This window comes from Mustela nivalis (genome assembly GCF_964662115.1).
Source record: "Mustela nivalis genome assembly, chromosome: 10".
NCBI lineage: Eukaryota > Metazoa > Chordata > Mammalia > Carnivora > Mustelidae > Mustela > Mustela nivalis.
Genome location: NC_139029.1, coordinates 69,400,100 through 69,423,098, shown reverse-complemented (window position 1 = coordinate 69,423,098; position 22,999 = coordinate 69,400,100). Strand labels below are relative to the sequence as shown.

Here is a 22,999-nt window from a genome sequence, read left to right as displayed (position 1 = left end):
CAACTGAAGTTCTGCCTTTGTCCTAAGTGATTTTAATATGCAAATGAAATGACCCATCCAGAATCTATTAAAAGTCGATTCTCTTTCCATTGAATTGTAAAAATAGTTGATTTTTGCATATTATCTTGTACTTTGTAAACTCATTTATTAGTTCTCTTAGTTTTTTAGAGGATTCCTTAGGATTTTCTATATATACAATTATGTCATCTGCAAATAGAGATACTTTTACTTTTCTCTTTCCAAGATGGGTCCTTCTTATTTCTTTTTCTTGCCTAGTTGCCCTAGCTAGAATGTCTAGTGTATGTTGTACAGCAGTGACAAGAGTGAATATCCTTATCTTGTTCTTTTTTTTTTTTTAAGATTTTATTTATTTATTTGACAGAGAAAGATCACAAGTAGGCAGAGAGTCAGGCAGAGAGAGAGGGGGAAGCAGGCTCCCCGCAGAGCAGAGAGCCTGATGTGGGGCTTGATTCTAGAACTCTGAGATCATAACCTGAGCCAAAGGCAGAGGATTAACCCATTGAGCCACCCAGGCACCCCATTTTTGTTCTTGATTTTAGGAGAAAAGCTTTCAGTTTTTGACGATTTTAGTTATTATGTTAACTGAATTTTTCATAGGTCCCTTTTAGCAAGTTGAGGAAGTTCCCTTCTATTCTGAGTTTGTTCAGTGTTTTTATCACGAAAGTGTGTTGGATTTTGTTCAATGACTTTTATGAGTCTATTGAAATGATCATGTGGTTTATTTCCTTTATTTTATTAATGTAGTATATTACATTAATTGGTTTTCAGATGTTAAGCCAACCCTTGCATACCTGAGATTAATCCCACTTAGTCATGATGTTTCTTTTTGTTCTTCTTCTTCTTTTTTTAATATATTGCTGGATTTAGTGTACTAGCATTTTGTTGAGGAATTTTGTGTCTGTGTTCCTGAAAGTTTTTGGTCTGTAGTTTTCTTGTGATGTCTTTGTCTAGTTTTGATATAGGGGTAACACTGGTCTTTTGACTGGGATCCTTCTACTCACTTTGAGTACTCCTCCCCCAGCCCCCACCATTTTCTTAAGATAGAAATTGAACCCATTGATTTGGGACCTTCCTCCTTTTCTAATGTAGACACTTAGTGCTATAGATTTCCCTCTAAACTCTGCTTTAACCTCCCACAAATTTTTCAAGTGTTATGTTTTCATTTTTACTTAGTTCAAACACGTTCTGGTTTTCCTTTTTCTTCTTTGAATCATGGGTTATTTAGAAGTATCTAAGTTTGTGTCAAAATATTTATGAAATTTTCCAGATATTTAAAATTATTAATTTCTCATTTAATTCCATTATAATCATAGCACATACTTCATGTGACCTGAATCTTTTTTTTTTTTTTTTTTTTTTTTTAAGATTTTATTTGAGGGCGAAGGGGAGAAAGAGAGAGCATGAATTCGGGGAGGGGCAGACAGAGAGGGATAAGCAGACTCCCTGCTGAGCAGGGAACCTGATGTGGGGATTGATCCCAGGACCCTGGGATCATGACCTAAGCTGAAGGCAGACGGTTAACCAGCTGAGCCACCCAGGCGCCCCATCTTTTTGTATTTGTTTAAACTGACTTTAATGTCAAGGACACGCTCTTCTGTGGTGAATATTTTCATTTGAACCCTTAAGAATGTGTGTTCTGGTGTTTTAGAATGTAATATACTATAATTATCAATGCAGTCAAGTTGATTAATAATGTTCCAATCCTCGATGTTTTTATGTGTTTTCTTTCTTCTTGTTAGGAGAGGCATGTTGAAATCTTCAACTATGATTGTGGTTTTGACTCACCCATCTTCTACTCCCTCTTTCCTTTAAAGGTTTCAATTACACATGCATTAGGTCACTTGTGTTTGTTTCACAGCTCACCTATATTCTGTTCATTTTTTCTAATCTTTTTTTTAAATCTTTATTTAATTTTAGATTATTTCTTTTGCTGTTTCTTCAAGTCATTAATCCTCTCTGCTAATATTAATTTCATCTATTGTATTTTTAATCTCTGAGTTTTTAATTTTCAGTATTACAAGTATGATCTTTTCTTCATACCTTCTGTATCTCTACTTAGCATGTTCAGTCTGTCTTCTAGCTTCTTGAATATATGAAATACCATATAATAACTGTTTCAATGTCCTATCATCTATGTCATTCCTGAGTTGGTTCACAATTGATTTTTCTCCTCATTATAGATCATATTTGCCTGCTTCTATATACATTGTAATTTTTTGTTAGATGCCAGATATTGTAGATTTTATTTTCTTGGGTGCTAGGTGTTCTGTTTTTTGTTTGTTTGTTTGTTTGTTTTAATCCTTTTAATACTTCTGTCTTGCTCCCTCTGAAACCTGTAGAGGAATTCTTCCTTGCTTCATCATAGCTTTTGGTGATTTGCTGGCAATCTTTGGCATTCCTTAAGTTTATCAAGGCCTCACTCCAGTCCTCTGCCTTCACAAGGTGTTCTCTCAGGCTTCTTCACGTCGTCTTCCATTTATGCATAGCTTCCCTGTGTCCAAATTCCCCTTTTAAAAGAACACCAGTCATATTATATTAGGACACTAATGACCTCATTTTGATTTGATTATCTCTGTAAAGATCCAAACAAGTCCACATTCTGAGGTACTGGGGATGAAGACTTAAATATATTTTTTTTGTGGGAGACAGTTCAACCTAGTACAGTACTGTGGCCAAATCTCACAAGTTATGAAGTTTTTCACTGTGGTTGCTCAGGTCAGGAGCTGTTGCCTGCCAGTGTAAGCTTCTGAAATTTTTCCCTCTAATCCTTTTGGGCAGTTCTTTCTCTGGCTTTGGTTAGTTTCCTCACCAGCACTTGCTGATCAATACTCAGATGGAAACTCAGGAGGATTTGGAAATACTTCAGAGTTTTTTTCTGGACAGCTCTCTACTCTCTAATACTCTGTTCTTCAAGCTCTACTGCTTTGATCTCCTTAGACTTCTAGCTTCCTCTCCTTCACTTAGCTAGACCTACTAACTACCTGCATTTGCACCTCCTCACTGCGACCTGGAAGGGCTTTCCAGGCAGTAAGCTGAAGTAGTTATGGGCATACTTCATTAGTTTCCCATTCCTTAGGGATCATATCCTTCTTTGCCTGATGTCCAATGTGTTGAACATAGTTTTGTTTTGCTTTCTAGTTATTTTATTGGGTGTTTCTAATTGTTTCAGGCAAGAAGTTAAATCTGGTCCACATTGCTCCATGTTGGCTGGAATAGCTGGTCTATTTTTCTAGCCTGTATCTGAGTTGCTGCTTTCTACTAGAAAAAAAAAAAATCACACAGGGGTATATCTTGATACCAGTATAAATCCATGGACTTTAAAATCAACTGGGCTTTCAGTGGTGTGTGCTAGTAAATATGTGTTCTTGTCTCTCCCATTCCTCTTCTCTCATTGTCTGGAGTGTCTGTATAATATTTTCTCACTCCTCAAATCTCACTTCACCCGTGTCACTCTTAGCAGATGACCTTGCCTCCTTACCTCCTGGAGGAAATAGAAGCCGTCAGAGAGGAACCTTCTGTACTTGCTGTGACCCCACCTGCCAGCATGCCTTCTTTGGCATACATCCTTTGTACTTCTCCACTGTCTTTTCTGTAACAGTATAGAAATGATCTTCCTCACATTTTGGACTAATTTTAATTCCTTCATGTGTTCTTAGGAATCTCTTCTTCTTTCCTCTTTGAAGATTTTGCTCAACTTACTCCTCTCTCTTGGACCTTAAAAACCATTTTAATATCTTCTTTATATTAGCATTTAAATGGTCATGTCTCTTTCATCTAAAAAAAAAAAAATCCCTACTTTATCTTGCTTCTCTCCTTCCTTCTCACCCATCTATGGCTATCACCTTCTCTCAAAACCATATTTGAGCAGATTGCCTCTCTTGCTTTCTCTGTCTCTATTTCTTTAACATCCATTTACTTCTGAACCAAATGCAACCTGACTTCTGTGTCCTTTATTCCACTGAAGCTGTCTTACCAAAGTTGCTGACTTCTTTGTCTGGTGGACATTTTTTGATCCTTGTCTTGAATTATCTCATGTTTCTTATACCTAGTTACAAAAACTGCCACCTTAGAATCACAACAGGAATTTGTTAAAAATACAAGGACATAGCTCAGACCGCTGTAGATTATGATTTAGTATGGCTGGCATGGGATTCTGGAATATATATATATTTTTTAAGTTCTTCAGGTTATTTCAGTGTGCAACCAGGTTTGCTTAACACTGTTCTCCATAGTACTTAACATGGTTCTTATCCAACCTGCCTGTTGTTGGCCATCAGTTGATATCATAGACCCTTTCTTGACTTCCTTGGCAGCATACTTGCCAGTCCCCCCTGAGCCCCTCCCTTCCTCTTCTCACTACCCATACTTCTTTAGACGCCTTTGGAAAATCCTCTTCCTGATGATCCCTTAAAAGCCGTTGTTCTTCAGGGCCTTCTCACATCATCTGTGCCTCCCTGGTCATCTCATCTATTCCCAAGCTCTGTTATCCTCTTTAAGTTGATCATTCTCAGGGTCTCCAGCCATCTCTTAGTGAGCCTTAGATGTTTCTTTCCAGAAACGTTGAATGTTCCCTAGAGACTTTACGCTGAATATACTCAAAAATGAAACTCCTTCCCATTCCCTTCCCCTGCCATTTAAAGTATAGCACTGCTCTCCAACTAGATGCTCAAGCTCAAACGTAGGAGACATCCTTCCTCTTGTTTTCCCCTCAAATTCACAAATACATGTTGGATTTAGTGATCCTGTTTTGGGAGATTATCCTATAGACATATGTGCATAATACAAGTAACGATGCGCAAGACTATTCATTGTAGCATGTTTGGGAATAATGAAAGATTAGAAACAACCCAAGTATTCCATCTGCAGTGACTGACTAGATAAAGTTCTGGAATATTCACACTTTGGAATACTGTGATGTGGCTATAAAATGCCACTTTTTAAAATCTTACAGCATAGCTGGAGGATGGGATTCCAGTTTATTCCAATGGATCTTTTGATCCAGTCGTCTCTTTGGATACAACACCCCAAATCTACAAAGCAATGTAAGGAAGAATACTCTTACTTATCAGTAAACAAACAAAACAAGGTCTACTGTCTTAGCAACTTTCAAATACATAATTAAATACATTAATTATAGTCATTATGCTATACATGGACCATTGTGTTCCTTAACTCTCAAAAGTCTAGAAACTCAAAATTCATGTAGTTGGAATAATTTCCAATTAATATTAGTATGCCTTGTTTTCTCAACTTTTGTTTCACGTGTATTTATAGAGGGTCAGAATCAATAGAGTATATGAACCACGAATTGCTTACTTTATGAATAACAAACCTAATATGTTTGATCATTGGAAATGATGTGTGTGCATTTTTAGCATGCTTTCAAAACAAGTCAATTACTGAGGCAGTTTATAAGATGACAGAATGCTAGTGTTTTGTTTAATAGGTTTTTGTTGCTGTGTTTATTATTTTCAGAATATTAAAGGTTAGCTATAACAGTACTTTTAAAAAAATTCACGGTTTTTAAAAATTTTGTTCTGAAGACCAATTGCTATCTCTCTTTGTTTTCTAAAGGTGTTCTTAAGGACTATCTAAGAGAACTTCCTTCTCCTCTGATAACAAAGCAGCTTTATGAGGCTGTATTAGACACAATGGCAAAAAATCCTTTGAAAATGTCATCAAGCGGATGTGAGAATGACCCAAGTGACTCTAAGTACACTGTTGACCTGCTTGATTGTCTTCCTGATGTTGAGAAGGTAAACATATGCGGTATGCCTTTTTCCCTAAAAGCCAGCTGATGAATAGATACTTAGCTCCAGAGCTGCAAATAATTTTTCAGTTATTTTATATTTGTGGCACTATGAGTTTAAGCTCCTTAAGCAACATTAAGTCAAAAACTTGCTTCTTAAATGGAATAAATCTAGGTAACAATTTTATCTTTTCTATATATAATTTTAGTTTAGGTACAGGTACTTCCTATACATTTTTAAAAACTATGATTACCTTATTAAAATAGTATATGTTTATTAAAGAAAAATTGGGAAGATATAGAAAAGAATGGAAAATGGCAATTATCATTATCCAAAGGCAACCCTAATTAACATATTAGTTTATTTCCTTTTAGTATTTAAACAATGTGGTAACTGTTGTAGTGTACATGGCTTAGCCTCAAGACTTAAGCAACCCTCATCATCACCGTTTCTTTCTTTCTTGTCTCTTCCCATTTGCCGCCTCCTCACAATCTGAATCTTGAGATCCGTATCTTCAGGCATGCCTGCAGAGCAGATATTAGGATAGCTGGGTCTACAGAACCAGTCTTAGCCTAACTTTAGCTGTTGTTCCTTAGAACAAAAGGGAAACTAAGAGTGATATGGCTGGGCTTGTCCGGATGAGGCTGACTTTACCTGTATTTTTTATCATGTGAGGGTAGAAAGAGCAAGAGTGAATATGTAGAAATTTTTAGAAAAATATTTTATTTATTTGAGGGGTACCTGGGTGGCTCAGTCATTAAGTGTCTGCCTTGGGCTCAGGTCGTGATCCCAGTGTTCTGGGATCCAGTCCCGCATCAGGGACCCTGCTCAGCAGGAAGACTGCTTCTCCCTCTCCCACTCACTCCCCCTGCTTGTGTTCCCTCTCTCACTGTGTCTGTCTCTGTCAAATAAAAAAATAAACTCTTAAAAACATTTTTTTTATTTATTTGAGAGAAAGAGAGAGGGAAAGAGCACAAGTGGCGGGGGTGGGGGGTGGTGGGCAGAGGGAGAGAGAGCAGAAACAGACTTCCCGCTGAGCAGGGAGCCCAGTTTGGGGCTTGATCTCAGGACCCTGGGATCATGACCTGAGCTGAAGGCAGATGCTTAACCCCACCCAGGCACCTGAGCATACAGAAATGTTAAGCCCCAAAACTTCATTCACCAGTTTATTGTAGTCTTCTGAACATCTTGTGCTCACTCAATTAGATTAGCAATTACTGCTTCTTCTTCTTTTTTTTTTTTTTTTAAAGATTTTATTTATTTATTTGACAGACAGAGATCACAAGTAGGCAGAGAGGCAGGCAGAGAGAGAGGAGGAAGAAGTCTCCCCGTGGAGCAGAGAGCCTGATGTGGGGCTCGATCCCAGGACCATGGGATCATGACCTGAGTCAAAGGCAGAGGCTTTAACCCACTGAACCACCCAGGCACCCCAGCAATTACTGCTTCTTTGGGTGGGGAGAGTGGAATAGCTACAAAGACGTGGACAGCAGCAGAAGGGTGTGGTGAAGGGATAGAGATAGTCCTCCTTTTATATAAGATAAAATGGTGTCATTTTTCTTATAAGTGAAGAAATGAGTTATCTAGGTATTCAAACACTTGTCCAAGTTATATTGCTTTTATGAGTGTTGTAGTCTGTCATCTGAATTTAGGCCTGTCAGGCCTCAAAACTCATGCAATTACTGTCCTTTCGAAAAAGGCTGCATAACATTTCATTGAGTGAACTTGACGTAAGTTGTCACTATTCTCTTTTGTATAATATTTAGGTTTTGAACCTATTTGTATGCAGAAATTTCTTTTCAGTTAGAGTTATGTATTTAGAATAGAATCTCAGTGACGTTATTGATTTAAATGATGTGAACACGTATAGGCTCTTAATAATTTTCATATTACTTTTCTTTTTTTTTTTTTTTTAAAGATTTTTTATTTATTTATTTGAGAGAGAGACAGTGAGAGAGATCATGAGCGAGGAGAAGGCCAGAGAGAGAAGCAGTCTCCTGGTGGAGCTGGGAGCCCGATGTGGGACTCGATCCCGGGACTCCAGGATCATGACCTGAGCCGAAGGCAGTCGTCTAACCAACTGAGCCACCCAGGCGTCCCTCATATTACTTTTCAAGAGGGACACAACAATTATATTTTTTGGCTCGTCTTAGTAGACAAAAAGTATTTTTTAAATTTTAGGTTGTATTTCTTGGTTTGCTATTGAGATTAAACCTAAGATGTTTAACCAGAGGTGGTTATGTTTGTGTGTGTGTGTGTATTGCTCACAGCACAATATGCTGAAACTAGCCTTAATATGTCAATGAATGTAGAGTCCCATTTGTGTTAGGAAATGTATAGTGAATGGAGAAGAGGAACAGGTACTTATTATTTACAGTGTTTTTATGATTCATACATTTGTTTTTATTTCAAAATATCAATTATAGTCTCCTCTGGCTTTCATTCTCTTGTCATTCTTTTCTTTCACAGCCTAACATTGAAAGAATGTTTATTTCGGCTGTCCTTACTTCCTCACCACACTTGACTACTCAACACATTCTGTCTTCCGACCCGATCTCTCTGGATTTGTTTTTGCCAAGGTTACTGATGACCTTCTGATCACTGAATCCAGCTGTCACTTTTGGCTCTAGAAATATGTCATTTTGATTTTTTCATTTTCTTTCTAATTTTTATAACTACAGTTTTATTTGTCATTCATTTCTTTAATATAATTATGAAGAAGATATATACTCATTTTATTTGTTAAATGATTGATCTTATTCCAGCACTTCAGAAACATCCTTTCCATAATTGCTTAAACCTAAATAATCTTCCACTTCTTGAGCAAACTCCCCTTACTAGTTCCCTCAAGTATTAAAAAGTATTCTTTTTCAACTAAATTTTCTGTTATTTCTAGCTATGCTATTCATGGTTTGCCTACTTAAAGTATTTATTGGTTAAGCGCATTAGCCTTTTTCCTAATCTGAATCATGATAAACCGAGTCGTGTTTGAAATGTTTGGCTTCCCAGATTCAAGGATGGTAGTCCCCTACTCACAACTACAGGATTTATTTGTGCTTAAGATGAACATTCTTACCTAATTCCTCTTCCATCACAGCCCAAGCTGTTGTCATTTTAGAGGAGGAAAGAGAGGAAACTGTTGATGTATATTTTCGCAGGCGCTCCAGTTGAAATTTGGAATGCATTCATGAGACTTTTATAAAGAGTATGTATTTTAGCCATTTAATGGATCAGGTTATGTCATTGGAACCTAAGGGTCCTATGTAATGTTTTCATAAGAAAATATGTTTCAGAGTTCCAAATATCCAACTTTGAAACAACCTTTTAAAAAGATGCCTACCTGTATTTTCTGCTGTAATTTGTGTCCTTAAATTTGCCCCTGTGTATAACTCTATTAAGTGAAATGTAATTTAATTTAATTTAGGCAACCTTAAAGATGTTACTGGATCATTTGAAATTAGTGGCTTCTTATCATGAAGTGAACAAGATGACTTGCCAGAATTTGGCCGTGTGCTTTGGACCTGTACTATTAAGTCAAAGACAAGAGACTTCTACCCATAACAACAGAGTCTTTACTGACTCAGAAGAACTTGCAAGTGCTTTGGATTTTAAAAAACATATTGAAGTTCTTCATTACTTACTTCAGCTGTGGCCAGGTAAATGATTCTATGGAAGTATTTTTCTCTTTCAATGATAGGGTATTTGAATTAACTAATCTTTAAATATGCCCATATGATTCAAGAAAATCTTTTCTAGATTTTGCTTTTTCAGATAGTTAAGAATTGATATCTTTAAATTTCTCCATTTAGATTTTTGCTTTCACTGATAGACATATAGATCAATGTACACATTTTGGTCAGATCTGGATTTGTATCCTGGTTGTGTTGCTTGTTAGCATTCTGATCTTAGACAAGTTCTTTAACATCTTAGCTCCTCAATATCATATTTTTCCATATGGATTTAATAATATGTTTATAGAATTTATAGGGGAATCAAATAAAAAGTTATGTTTGTAAGGTGCTCAGCATAGCTCTTGTCACATAATAGGTACTCTGTAAATATTAATTTCTTTACCCTTCTCATTTTTAGTTCAGCTGATATGAAGGAGAAATCATTTTTCTCCTTCATTCAGTTCTTCTTTCTGACAACTTTACTGTATCCATGGTTGTTCTTCAAATTTTCCAGGCTTAAGTTGACAGTCATCTTTGATCTTTCCACCCTTCTTATCCATCCCTTGTTCCAGTCAATGACAAAAAAGCTGACAGTTATTTTCCTAATACCTCTGTTATGTAGTTTCAGAGCTAAAAGGGATATGTATTTAATGAGATGTTCTATACAGGATGCTGTATTTAAGTTCCCAAATTTTCTTATCCTGTAGTGACCCCCCGCTTCCCCTCCCTGCATAATACCAAACATGAAAGTACCTAGGAACTTGTGTAACACACAGTGGTAAGAGTGCTTGAGCCCTGGAGCCAGTCTTGGATTCGGAACCAGATTGTGGCCCAGGCACATATTTAATTCCCCTAAGCCTCAGTAGGCTTCTCTATAAATAGTTCCTACCTTGGGGTTGTTATGAAGATTCTATAGACAAAACATCTAGGCATTGTACAAAGTGTTTTATATAAAGTTAGCTTTGTTACTCTTTTAATGGTACATATGAGGATAGACCAAACTACAAAGAAATGCTTGATTTAGTCTTTTATAAAAAAATCAAATTAATTATAAAAGTGAATAAAAAGGTCAACTTGTAAATTTATAAAGTTAAAATTTTTGCTTTCTTTAAAACACAGACTTAAAAAACTCTTCTAATTTTAACCAAATTAGTATATATCATTACTATTTAAAAATCCTGAATCAGGAGGTTCTGGGTAATTCGTTTGATTTCTGCATTTGGTACCCAACAGAAGGGAGCTCCCAGGTTAAAGTTTTAAATATGTGTTTCCTATAGTTTTTCCTACAACTGCTTTAATTCTAATAAGCATCAGGAATTGGGAAAGGAGCCATCTTCATCACTGACAAATGAAAACTTGCTTACCTGGAGTTTACTATAAGTACCTGATTCCTTTATCATTAATTCTGTATCAGAGTTTAGTGTTATCTAAAAATAACTGTCCCGGAGGATCTGAATAGACATTTTTCCTGAGAAGACATCCAGATGCCCAACAGACACATGCAAAGATGCTCAACATCACTGATCATCAGGGAGATACAAATCAAAACCATAGTGATATATCATTTCATACCTGTCAGAATGAATAATGTCAAAAAGACAAGAAGTAACAAGTGTCGGTGAGGATGTGGGAAGAAGAGAACCCTCGTGCAGTGTTGTTGGGAATGTTTCCAGCCACTATGGAAAACAGTATGGAGGATCCTTAAAGAATTAGAAGTAGCATACAATGCAGTAATTCTACTGTGGGGTATTTACCCAAAGAAAATGAACACATGGATTTGAAAAGATGTATGCACTCCTGTGTTCATTGCAGCTTTACGGTAGCCTAGATATGGAAGCAGCCTAAGTGCCCATTAGTAGACAAAAGGGTAAAGAAGATGTGGTACACACACCACACCCACATATACACTATGGATTATTACTCAGCTATTTAAAAAAAGGAGATCTTGCCATTCAGAACTACATGGATGGACCAAGAGGGTATCATGTTAAGTGAAAGAAGTCAGATAAAGACAAATACCATATAATCTTACTTACATATGGAATCTATAAAACAAAACAAGTCAACAACCAAACCAAAAAAAAAAAAAAAAAACAAACCCAAACCTGAAATACACTCGTAAGTACAGAGAACAAACTGCTGGTTCCCAGAGAGGCAGTGGGTGGAGGGAGGAGTGAAATGGGTGGAGAAGGCTAAGAAACACTGAATTCCAGTTACCAAATCACATCAAGTCCAGGAGATGAAAAGGGCGGCACAGGGAACATAGTCAATGTCATTGTAATAACGCTGGTGACAGATGGTGACTACGCCTGTTATGGGGAGTGTTGTGTCATCTGTAGAATTTTGACTCCCTGTGTTTACACCTGAAAGTGATATAAATGTATGTCAGCTGTACTTCAATTAAAAAAAAAACCTGCCCCCTTTTCTATAACCTGTATTTTTCTTTAGTTATAGTACCTCAAATAAAGGGCAGAAAGATGAGATTTTAATAATCTCATAATAAATAATAATAAATAAATAATAAATAAATACCGGTTAATGTGGCCCTCAAAATCATTTGCTTTTGGATTGAAGGAAAGGCAGACATCAGGTAGAAGTAGTACCGTTACTGAGCCTGAGTAAGTTGGTAGTGATACAGAGAAAGGGCCATAGTGTATGAACTTGGTGAATGCCCATCTCTACACACCAAGTAGAAGGGTTTGACCCGCCTTGCTAGATGCATATCTTACTTATTTTTGTATTTTGGAATTTCCCCTCCTCCTCTGGAGGTAAAAAAAGTTGGTTTCACCCTCCCCCCACCCACATGGCTTCGTTATTTTAACTTTTTGTGTTATGTTTTGTTTTTTAATTTGGGGCAATAATAAAATTTGCTTTAAGCTTTCCATTGGAAAAATCTTATCTGCAAAGTGATCAGTTAGAATTCTAGCATATTGGCACTAGAAGGTAAAAATCATCCCGCCAGTGGCATTTCAGATTGTCTTCTGCCAAGCCCTAAGGTTCTTTGGAAGCAGCTTTGGAGCCAGATTGGCAGCAGGTGAGGGAACAAAATGTAAACACACTTCCCTTTTGATCAAAATAGTCTTCTTTTCATCTTTTTTATGTATTGGATTTTTACAGAATTGTTGCTTTTTAAAAATGGTTTTGCTGTTTTAAGAAGAATATTAAAATTTACTTTCTCTTTACAGATGGGGAAATAGCTTTAGAGAGAGTATAACTCTTAGAGCTGTTTGTTGTATCACATTTTCTATGATGAGTAAATTTGGGGCAGGTTTTTTGGGGAAAAGCTATAACTTTTTTTCCTATTCCTTTTCTTTCATTTTTCTCACTAGAGTAAGCTTTATGAGGGCAGGGATTATATTTTGCTTACCCTTAGAACCCAAGTTCTAAGACAGTGGTGTTTGGCATTATCTAGGCACTTAATATATTCTGTTAAATAAGGCAGTTATGCTATAGATAAAAGACTAATAAAGTGATTAAAAATACAAATCTGTCAGTAGAACAAGATAAGAAAATTAAGTTTCTTAGTACTTATCATTACATTTTGAAACATTTTCAGCAACTTTATAGATTGCATTTTAAATTTTATTCTGTTGCAAATGGGCAGTCATAATGCTAAGAAACCAGAACTTCCCTTTGGGGTTAAAATTAGGCATTTTCTCTGCATTTTTAATAGGAAATCATTCCACCATTATAGTTTAAAAAGTTAGTGAAGTCGATTTTTCAGAAACTGAATTTTTTGTCTAAATGATATAAAATATTATAATTGGTTTTCTAAATGTTTTCCAAGAAAATATACAAAAATTCATGTTTGAATAAGGGCTTATTTAAACAACTTTAAGTAACTGGCAACGAAATAATTCTGGGTTTTGCAGGTAAATGTTAGAGATGGGGGCACAACAAGATAAGCTCAACAAACAATCAAAAATGTTTTACTTTGGGGCTCCTGGCTGGCTCAGTTGGTAAAACACGAGACTCTTGATCTTGAGGGTTATGAGTTCAAGTCCCATGTTGTCAAGGCATAGAGCTTACTTAGAAAAATTTTTTTTTACCTTGGTTGGCTCACAAACCAGGTAACTTCAAGGTTAGCAAAGTAATGAAAACAATAGTCTTGACACTTAAGCACTAAGAACAGGAATAGCACAGAAAATGAGGGAGAAGGGAAGAAGACTAGCAGCTAGAGGAGAAAAAGAAATTTGAATAAACAGTAGAAAAAATTCAGATATTCCTTCTGTAACTGCATCAATTAATGGCATGGGGCATTATTTATTAATACTGTTATTAAAGATCAATTTAAAGTAAATATCAGACCTTTATTTTCAGAAAATTTTTGATTAAGAGTTTTGTTAGCTATTCATAATTATATATACTGGCCATCATAGAAATATAGACAAATGGACATGTTAAAAACATACCTATAGATAGTTATCAAGTATTTTAATAAAATCTAAGTAAAAAGATATCTGAAAACTGTTATTAAGGTCCCTGTAAGTCTGGAAAACTAGCCCTATATACATGTTTATATTACTTTTTTTATTATCTTATTTTCTACAGTAGGAAACAAGCATTCTTTATATGTTGGAGTATGAAAAGTGGGTGTGTTACTACTGATAATATATTCACACTGATAATATGTATCTTAGTGAAAGAAAGTATAAATGGAGAGGCATTTATTAATGGAAAATAAGCAAAAAGAGAAAGGCATTATGGGCAGTTTTTAAAAGCTATGCCTCAACATTTAAGTCCTTTTATATACAGAAGAACCTTAGACAAATGTTTTGTCCAATATTCACAAAAAGGGTAAACAGTAAAGCCTGGGTTTTTCACGATGTGTTTATCTGTAGTAATCTGTATAGCCAGGACAATGTATACTCTTAGAAGAAATGAATTTTAATATGAGGAATGTTATTTGAGATTGTTAAATACCTAACCAGAATGGGAAAATAAATATCTGTACTGTTTTCAGGCAATAAATGAAGACTATTAGTAGTTAATGCTGTGTAATCAAACTCAGGTAACTAGTGGTCAAGTCTAGTATTTGTGCATTTTATCAAAGTGAAATTTGGGCTGCTTAGTAAATTTTGACACTGCTGCTAATAGAATTGCAAAAAAGCACAAAGGTTAGAGTGAGCACTTTAGATGTCTTTGCCTCATTTAGATGTTTGCAGAAGGAACTTCTGGTTTGTTTGTTTTTTTTTTGTACACCAATATGCCTTGCCTGCTTTTTACTGTAGCTTTTAATTTAGAAGAAGCTACCAGCTTAGCTACTATTTGAATTATAGCTAGATAATAATTAACTTGCACCAAAAGTTAATCAACATCAGAAATTTGTTGGGGGATGTTATGATACGGCATGAATTAGCACCATTGAACATTCTCCTAGCTTCTGTCCCTAATCTTGATTATTTCTGGTGATAGAAAAAAGTAATTATGGAATGCTATTTTTTAATAGTGTGCATGTTTTTTTTAATGCATGTTTGTAGTTGATTATTAAACGGCTTATCTTTGCTCTGTTTTTTTAAGGCCAGTTGGATGGCTGTGACTAAGCAAATTTGTTGTTTGTTTCTAGTGCAACGTTTAACTGTTAAAGAATCGACAGACAATTTGTTTCAAGAGCAGAAGTCTTCTCTAAATTATTTGAGGAGGAGGAAAGAACGACCTTGCCTGTTAAATTTGAGTGGTACTGAGTCATCAAGAATACTTAGACCAAGGCAAACCAGATTAGACAGTCCAGTTAGCAATCGTTATGCAGGAGACTGGAGCAGCTGTGGAGAAAACTACTTTTTAAATGCAAAAGAAAATTTAAATGATGTAGATTATGATAATGTCCCTTCGGAAGATAGAGAAGATGGAGAAAACTGTAGCAAAATGTATGGACAAGATATAATGATTGAACAGCCAGTACCCATGTCCAAAGAGTACACATTTCAGACATACTTGACAATGCAGACAATTGAGTCTACTGTGGATCGAAAAGTCAATCTTAAAGACCTACAAGAAAGTATTGATACTTTGATTGGAAATCTGGAGCGTGAACTCAACAAAAACAAGCTTAATATGAGTGTTTGAGATTGAGAGTTTTAATTTGCTTTTTTGTAATGTTTTAAATTTCTGATCTGTCTTTCTCACTATCTTATACCTCTCACTGTGATGGTTTTATTTTTTTACTCTTGAAAATGCCATTAATTTTTAGTTAGTTCATGTGATTCAATTAAAAACTCTATTAATTAATATAATTTTTACTTATCTCATTAGAAAATTTTTCTAGGGGCAGAGATAACTTGGCCTTGTGACTATTTTTAACAAATATGGCCAATTCTATGGAGATAACTTTTAAATGCACTTATAAGGTTCAGATAAGTTATTAGCCCCTCACGGCTTTTGTAAGTTATAGGAACTGCTCCTTTGTAGCTGAAACAGATGTTTCTTTTAGAGGAACGTGGCAGCTGCTCCATTGGGTTTGCAGTGTGGGTCCATGTACACTGCAGCATCATCTGTCATATTTCATTTGCAATGCAAATGCTGCTATAAAAAACCTTTTTATAAATAAAAGTAAAATTATACAAATATTAATGTATTCTGTATTAACATTCAGTAATTATTTAAGCTTATGAAAATTAAATATTTTTATAATCCTGGAAATGTGTCTATTTATAAGTGCATATGTGGATAGATATTAGAATGGGGGAGGCATTGGCTGCAGAATCATATATATCTTTAAAGTATGTATGTCATGAGGCCAAAATTATTAGCTTAAAATATCTTTTTCAGGGAGAGAACATTTAAGTTAAAGGAGTTCCGTAGAAACACTTGAACCAAAACACTAGAAGCAGCTAAATAGAAATAAGAGACTTTCTTTTTTTGATTTGCAGAAAGTCACAATATCCCTAGTGAGAAGTCATCTTTTAAACTGAAATCCTCTGCTATCTTAAGGAATTAAGAACCCAGTTTTCTGCACTAGTGATTTGCATTAAAAATCTTCATCTATTCTATGCATTTTTATGTCCTGCTTTTTAAAACAAAGTAATTATACTTTAAGCATATTTATTTGTAGTAGTATATCGATAACATTGACTTTATAATTACCCTTATTTGTTTCAAAAGAAATCTTGCCAGCATCCATGTTACTGATTTTGAAAAATTAACTTATTTTGGCTAACTATATTACAAGATAGTCACTATAGCAATCACAGCAGTGTTTGAAAATGTAAATTTAGAAGCCTTTTTAATTAAATTGGAATGTATTTTTTTAAACTTTTATACCCACAGAACATGTAATTTTAAAATTATAAATAAAATCTGGATCACCAACTAAAGACGTAGTAGCCTTTAGAAAACTGACTTCTTGATGTTTTTCTAAATATTAAAGTATTTAACTATTTCTATGTAATATACATTGATAAACAGAACACCTTGTTATTTAATTTGAAAACTCAACTGTTAAAAAGCCAGATAAATAGCTATTTTTATATGAAAATTTCATTTTTTAAAGCTTTGTATAATAGTTCAGAAGAATACCAAAAAAAACATGTGACAGGTATATATATTGAATAAACAGTCAAAAGAAATGTGCTTTAAATGTTTTTGTTTGCTATATCATGTATATTAAATGAATTGAATAAGTTGTTCCAGAAATGTAAAAGTTTTATTAAAGTATTATAACTTTGGTGTCATGCTATTAATTATCATAATGATTTTAAGGATTACTTATTTTGGTGTCATTCTTTTTAAACAGATGTGTTAGAGTATTGGACAATCGAATGTTACCCATTAAATACATGTAACACTATTTTTTGGTCCAGAATTGAATTTTCCAAAATCTGAAATGCTTTAAAGGCCAGATGTATCTTGTTATATAATTTTGGATGGGAATAGTTTAATCTCTGCCATCTTAAATAGAAAATACTAAACATTTATGTTGTCTAAATCATGAGTCCTGACTATAAATCTCTTTTATTGACTGTGCTGTATTTAGTAGTGCTCAGTAAGCCTATGCCTTTACTTCATTTTTTAAAATTTCAACTCTTTCAAAAAATTAACATATATATAATTTGTTTCAGGGGTAGAGGACTGTGATTCATCAGTCTTACACAATTCACAGCACTCACCATAGCACATACCCTCCCCAATGAATGTTCATCACCCAGCCACCCCATCCCCTCCAGCAACCCTCAGTATGCCTTTACTTTAATGACCTTTAACTTCAAAACTTTTTGAGTTTTTATACCTGCTTTTTCTGCACTATTAGACTATCAGCTGTCATTCCTTCTAGTCTACCAATCCTGACATCTTTTAGGATCAAAAACAATTTTAATTTAATTTTATTTTTAAATAGAAATTTATTTATTTATTTATTTTAAAAGATTTTATTTATTTATTTGACAGACGGAAATCCCAAGTAGGCAGAGAGGCAGGCAGAGAGAGAGAGCAGGAAGCAGGCTCCCCACCCAGCAGAGAGCCCGAAGCGGGGCTCAATATCAGGACCCTGGGATCGTCCCTTGAGCCGAAGGCAGAGGCTTTGGCCCACTGAGCCACCCAGGCACCCCCAACAATTTTAATTTTAGTGCATGTACCTAAATAAAGTTTCAAGCAATTCCGACAGATAGAGATTAAAAGTGAGCCTCCCTGCCATTCACACCAGCACTGCTCCTCAGCGGTACAGCTGCCTATACTTCCTCAAGTAGGTACTGCCTTCATCACTGGGTCTAGGTTTTCCGCTGCTGTTTCTTTTTTCTTTTTTTTTTTTTTTAAGATTTTATTTATTTATATGACAGAGAGAGATCACAAGTAGGCAGAGGCAGGCAGAGAGAGAGAGGAGGAAGCAGGCTCCCTGCTGAGCAGAGAGCCCCATGCGGGACTCGATCCCAGAACCCTGAGATCATGACCTGAGCCGAAGGCAGCGGCTTAACCCACTGAGCCACCCAGGTGCCCTCCGCTGCTGTTTCTTGATTTGTCATTTGAGTAGTATCTGTAGATTTTCCAGTATGAATGACAAGCCATCTCCATTCCTCCTCCCCATTTGATATTTTTAGTTCTTCTTTCAGTTTCCTTTATAACTTTAATAATCTTTGCTTCTCGTTCCATCTGTTTAAACAGTATCTCTTGGCTCACTACCATTGTGGAAATGACCAATGCTATACTTTCCTTCAGCCCATTACTGCCCTTGACCTCTTGATTTCTCTAAGTTACACGATTAGTTGATATAATTAACATTAATAGATTATGTTATTTGGTGGAACTGTATTTGACTTAGGCTTTTCCTTAATACGTTGATTCTAAAAACTACAAATCAATAGCCATTATGGGTTATGCAAAAGCATTTACAGGTTAGCCTCTCTTTTTTTTCTTTTTGGTTTTTTCTCTTACATATCCAATCTTGTGTGCTGAAGTCTATGCTGATTTAAGCAGAATATTCCAAGCTAAAGGTCAAATGGATTATTTTATCTTATAGCCATCAACTTCTCCAAATCATGCTGTGTGCTATTTGCTTCATAATTGGGTCATGGCTTTTGCTGATTTTTATTTTTCTTTTTATCATGCTCTTGAATTACCAGATTTGTTTAAAGTGCTTTTAGTGCTCATCCTGGGATTTGTGAAGTACATTCTTGCCTTTATTTTTCTTTGAGGGGAGAAAAATATCTTCTTCAGTAAAACCCTGATATCATCCTAAGCTTTTTAATCAACTTTATCAAATGTGGACAATGTAGTTTTCAGCTGTCATCCTGGGATATATGTTTTCCTAGCACTCCTATATTCTGTTTTGTATCTCACTTTTCTAAAATTTTAGGGATTTTGTTTGTTTGTTTGCTGAAGTACATAAGTAGTTCCCTCCAACACACACACACACCTCTTGTCACCCCTTATACCCTTCCCACCCCCCCACACAAGAAAGGTGCTTGAGAGAAAGTTTTGAGTCCTTGCATATCAGACAAGGCCTTTGTTTTTAACCTATACTTCATTTTGATTGGACTTGCGATTCTAGGTTCCAACTCACTTCCCTTTAGAACTGTGAAGGCATTTCTGTGTTACCTTCTTGCATCAAGTTTTGCAGTAATTCAAGCAAGAAAGATGATGGTTTGGACCAGGGAAGAAGCAAGAGAGGTGGTGAGAATTGGTTGTTTTCTGGATGTGTTTTGAACGTAGAAGCTGAAAGAATCTGCCAATGGACCCTGAGAGAAAGGGGCAAGGCCTGAGCAACTGAAGGATGGAGTTACCATCAAATGAGATTGAGGTAACCATTACATGTTTTTAGAAGAGCAGCTTGTAGTGGAAGTTACTATTTTTTTAAAAATTAATATATAATGCATTATTTGTTTCAGGGGTACAGGTCTATGATTCATTAGTCTTAAACAATGAAGTTTTTTTAAATTAATGTAGTATTTATCAAAATACCTTATAATATACTGTTAACTGTAAGTACTAATGCTTCTATACCTGGTAATGATGCCAGTAATTACTGCAAGACTAAGAAAGCAGGAAGAGTAAATACATATATACCTATTAAAGCCCAGTTTGTAATCTAACTCTCTGGAAAACTTCAGATTGTGTGGCTTTATGTTTAGGAACCCCAAAGAAACAGGTTGTGGGTAGTGGTATGGTTCCTGAAAAGAATTAATGTTTCCAGACAGAAGAATTTTAAGGTTTAGGATTTTATAATTTAAAGATACCAACTTTTAGGTACTTGGAAAGTGATCAAATTGAAATATGTTTTAATAATAACAAGTTTTTATTTGAATCTTAAGAGACTTAAGGACTTTCCTATGAAGAGGAATGCTCTTTTGCTCTTTTCCCAGCCCAAGGCTCATTTTTAATTTAGTAAGTCTCATGTCTGATAAACATGGAAGTACCAGAAATCAGAGTTCTTGGTTGCTCTCTGACTTAGCCAAAAACTGACTGGCTAATTCATGCAGAAATGAAATTCACTAAACAACAACAACAACAACAAACAATGTTTCGGAGGGAAGACTGTTACAGGGTGCTGAAAATGGTTTATATCTTGATCAAGGTGGAAATTACACAGGTGTTTACATATGAAGTTCCATACTTAAGATTCTTGCCTTTCATGCAAGTTATACATCAAAAAAAAAATTTTTTTTTTAAAATGGGAAACCTGGAGAAATAGACTTGGAAAATAAGCAGAATTAGGAGAGGCTTGGTCATCAGAATGACAGCAACCAAGGCTCTGCCTGATTAGCATACTGCCACCAAACACAGCTCATGCACATTATTGGAGTTAGTCATGAAACCCCCTGCTCTGCTGCATCATTCCTGATTCAGAGTCCTTGACAAAAGCATCCCATGGTGCCCCAGCTTCCAGGTGACGGGGAAATTCACTCGCACCCTTTCCCTGGATTTTACACCAAGGTATATTCTATGAATTTAAGAAGGGGCTTCAGAAGCCAGCAGCCTGACAGTGACAAATACCCACAACACTTCCCTAGTCTTCATCTTACCCTATGCCCCCAAACTGGAGTCTCGCTCTTCCTTCACCTTTCCCAACCCATCAAAGTTATGATAGATCCTGAAACCGTACACTTAGGTTTGTCACTATTCACACTCTAGACCGAGCTATGTCATCTCTCAATCTCTCCCTGTTCCCTCTCTCTGCTATCACTCTTCTCTCCGCACACTCACAATCCATTCTATCCACAGAAGCCAAAGTCCTCTTTTATAAAAGAAAGAAACTGTATCCTTTCCACAGGTTCTTCCCTGGCTCCCTGTGCTCTAGCAATGCTGAGAACTTCCTTTCTGTCCTAGGGTCTCTGCACTTGCCATTTCCTCTGTGTGAAATGCTCCTCATCCAGACTTTCCTTGAGTAGCTTTTTTTGGTCATTTCATGTCTGTGCCCAAATGCCACTTCAGAGGCTACCTCTGAAAACCCAGTTAGTAACCTGCTTTGGAAATTGGGGGAGGAAGAAGATGGAGATTTCTGTGTCTTTTAACAAGTACCAAATAGTTATTGTACTATTTGATTAAATGATGGACATCTATAACTAGAAAATGTTTACATTTAAACCAAATTGAAGAACTTAATCCTTACCTGTTTGATAAGGACCTGGCATTTGAGTTCATCTTTCTTTTTGTTGTTGTTGTTTTGCTTACTAGAAGTATTTATGAAGTGGAAACTTGGGTATTGGCCTCGACATTCTACATCCTCAACAAGACTAGGGCACCTGAGTGGCACAGTTGGTGGAGAATCTCGTGGTTTCAGCTCAGATCCTGATCTCAGGGTTGTTGGATCGAGCCCCACCTTGGGCTTCGCTCTCAGCTCAGAGTCTGCTTAAGACGCTTTCCCCACCAACCCTCCTCCATATAAATAAATAAGTAAATCTTAAAAAAAAAAAAATGTAAAAAGTATATCCATGCCTTTATACATCTATTTCACTGACATCTGCCTAGGAACTATAACATAGAAGACGTTTAGTTAATTATTAATAAAGAAAGAATGTAAAGGGATTTTCAGAGAATGGTTATCTTACTGTCAGGAAAAGATGAAGGACCAAGAGAGGCAGTATCTATGTAATTATTCAAATACTCACTCCTGGGACACCTGGGTGGCTCAGTCAGTGAAGCATCTGTCTTCGGCTCAGGTCATGATCCCAGGGTCCTAGGATCGAGCCCTGCATTGGGCTCTCTGCTTGGCAGGCGGACTGCTTCTCCCTCTGCCTGCTGCTCTCCCTTGCTCGTGCTCTCTCTCTGACAAATAAATAGATAAAATCTTAAAAAAAAAAATTCACTGAGTAATAATTCCTTGTAGTTAACAAAATGTTCTCTCTTTTTTAATGATGTGTGCTACTTTTGGAATTAGAACGGCCTTGGGAATATTCGTGACTTAAAAGGTTAGTGGGTTCATAAATTTTGGGTATTTTTTTTTTTTTCTGTAGAATAGCAATTGTTTCAGTAGAAACAATTATTTAAATAATATGTGTATGAAAAAGTATTTCTCACCATAAGAAAGGGAGGTCTCTGAGAGAACTTTTGTTAAAATGTAGCATTTGTTTCTTTAGAGAAATCATGAACAAAAAACATCCTGATTGATTTTAGGTGTACATTTTTGCTAGAACTGAAAAGAACCTAGTTTTCATTTTATTAAAATATTTTCATAAAGTTGAATGACTCCTACAAATATAATGCTCCCCGCCCCCCACCCCCGCAATAGAACTCTTATTAAAAAAGAGTAGCAAGGACCACTTTAGGAAACAGGCACTACATTTAATGTTTTCTATCTTTCTCAACATCAAGTGATTGTTCTAAGCAAATGAGAAAATGTCTAGATATTGCCCCTGGGTTGGGTTAGCTTAATCCTTATCTGTTTGATGAGGCCCCTTGGCATGCTTTCAAGTCATTTAAGTTAATCTTTCTTTTTTTGTTGTTGTTTTGCTTACTGGAGGTATTTATGGAGTGGAAACTTGGGCGTTGTCCTCAACATTCTACATACTTCTTTGACTAGAAACTTCTCTAAGGAGAGTTTAAAATTCCAACTTTAGAAAAACACAATGAATATTAATTAAGAAAAGGGAAAGTCTTGCATTCAAGACATTTTTGTAAAAGAGACAGCAAGCC

General features: G+C 35.7%; 1 protein-coding gene and 2 long non-coding RNA genes across 5 annotated transcripts in view; 2 read left to right on the top strand and 1 right to left on the bottom strand.

Annotated features, from left to right (window-relative positions):
* SYDE2 (synapse defective Rho GTPase homolog 2) overlaps positions 1 to 17,363 on the top strand; it is a 48,014-nt gene extending 30,651 nt beyond the window's left edge. Inside the window, exons 5-8 of one of the 2 annotated variants that reach the window (XM_082688201.1) lie at positions 5,596 to 5,777; positions 9,193 to 9,424; positions 14,403 to 14,450; positions 15,006 to 15,092. In XM_082688201.1, coding sequence (XP_082544327.1) covers positions 5,596 to 5,777; positions 9,193 to 9,424; positions 14,403 to 14,413 — 425 coding nt within the window. In that variant the 3' untranslated portion in view covers positions 14,414 to 14,450; positions 15,006 to 15,092. Of the gene's footprint in view, positions 1 to 5,595; positions 5,778 to 9,192; positions 9,425 to 14,402; positions 14,451 to 15,005 lie in introns of both variants that reach the window. The other variant, XM_082688200.1, reaches the window with a different exon arrangement.
* LOC309843055 lies at positions 11,456 to 22,248 on the bottom strand. The gene is made up of 2 exons (XR_014299925.1): positions 21,976 to 22,248; positions 11,456 to 11,802 (listed from the first exon to the last, which is right to left on the bottom strand). It is a non-coding gene; the product is annotated as an uncharacterized lncRNA (long non-coding RNA).
* LOC309843056 lies at positions 19,526 to 22,276 on the top strand. 2 transcript variants are annotated; one of them, XR_014299926.1, is made up of 3 exons: positions 19,526 to 19,667; positions 20,179 to 20,251; positions 22,245 to 22,276. It is a non-coding gene; the product is annotated as an uncharacterized lncRNA (long non-coding RNA). The 2 variants fall into 2 exon arrangements; XR_014299927.1 differs by lacking the exon at positions 22,245 to 22,276 and adding an exon at positions 21,542 to 21,943.
* The last annotated feature ends 723 nt before the right edge of the window (positions 22,277 to 22,999 follow it).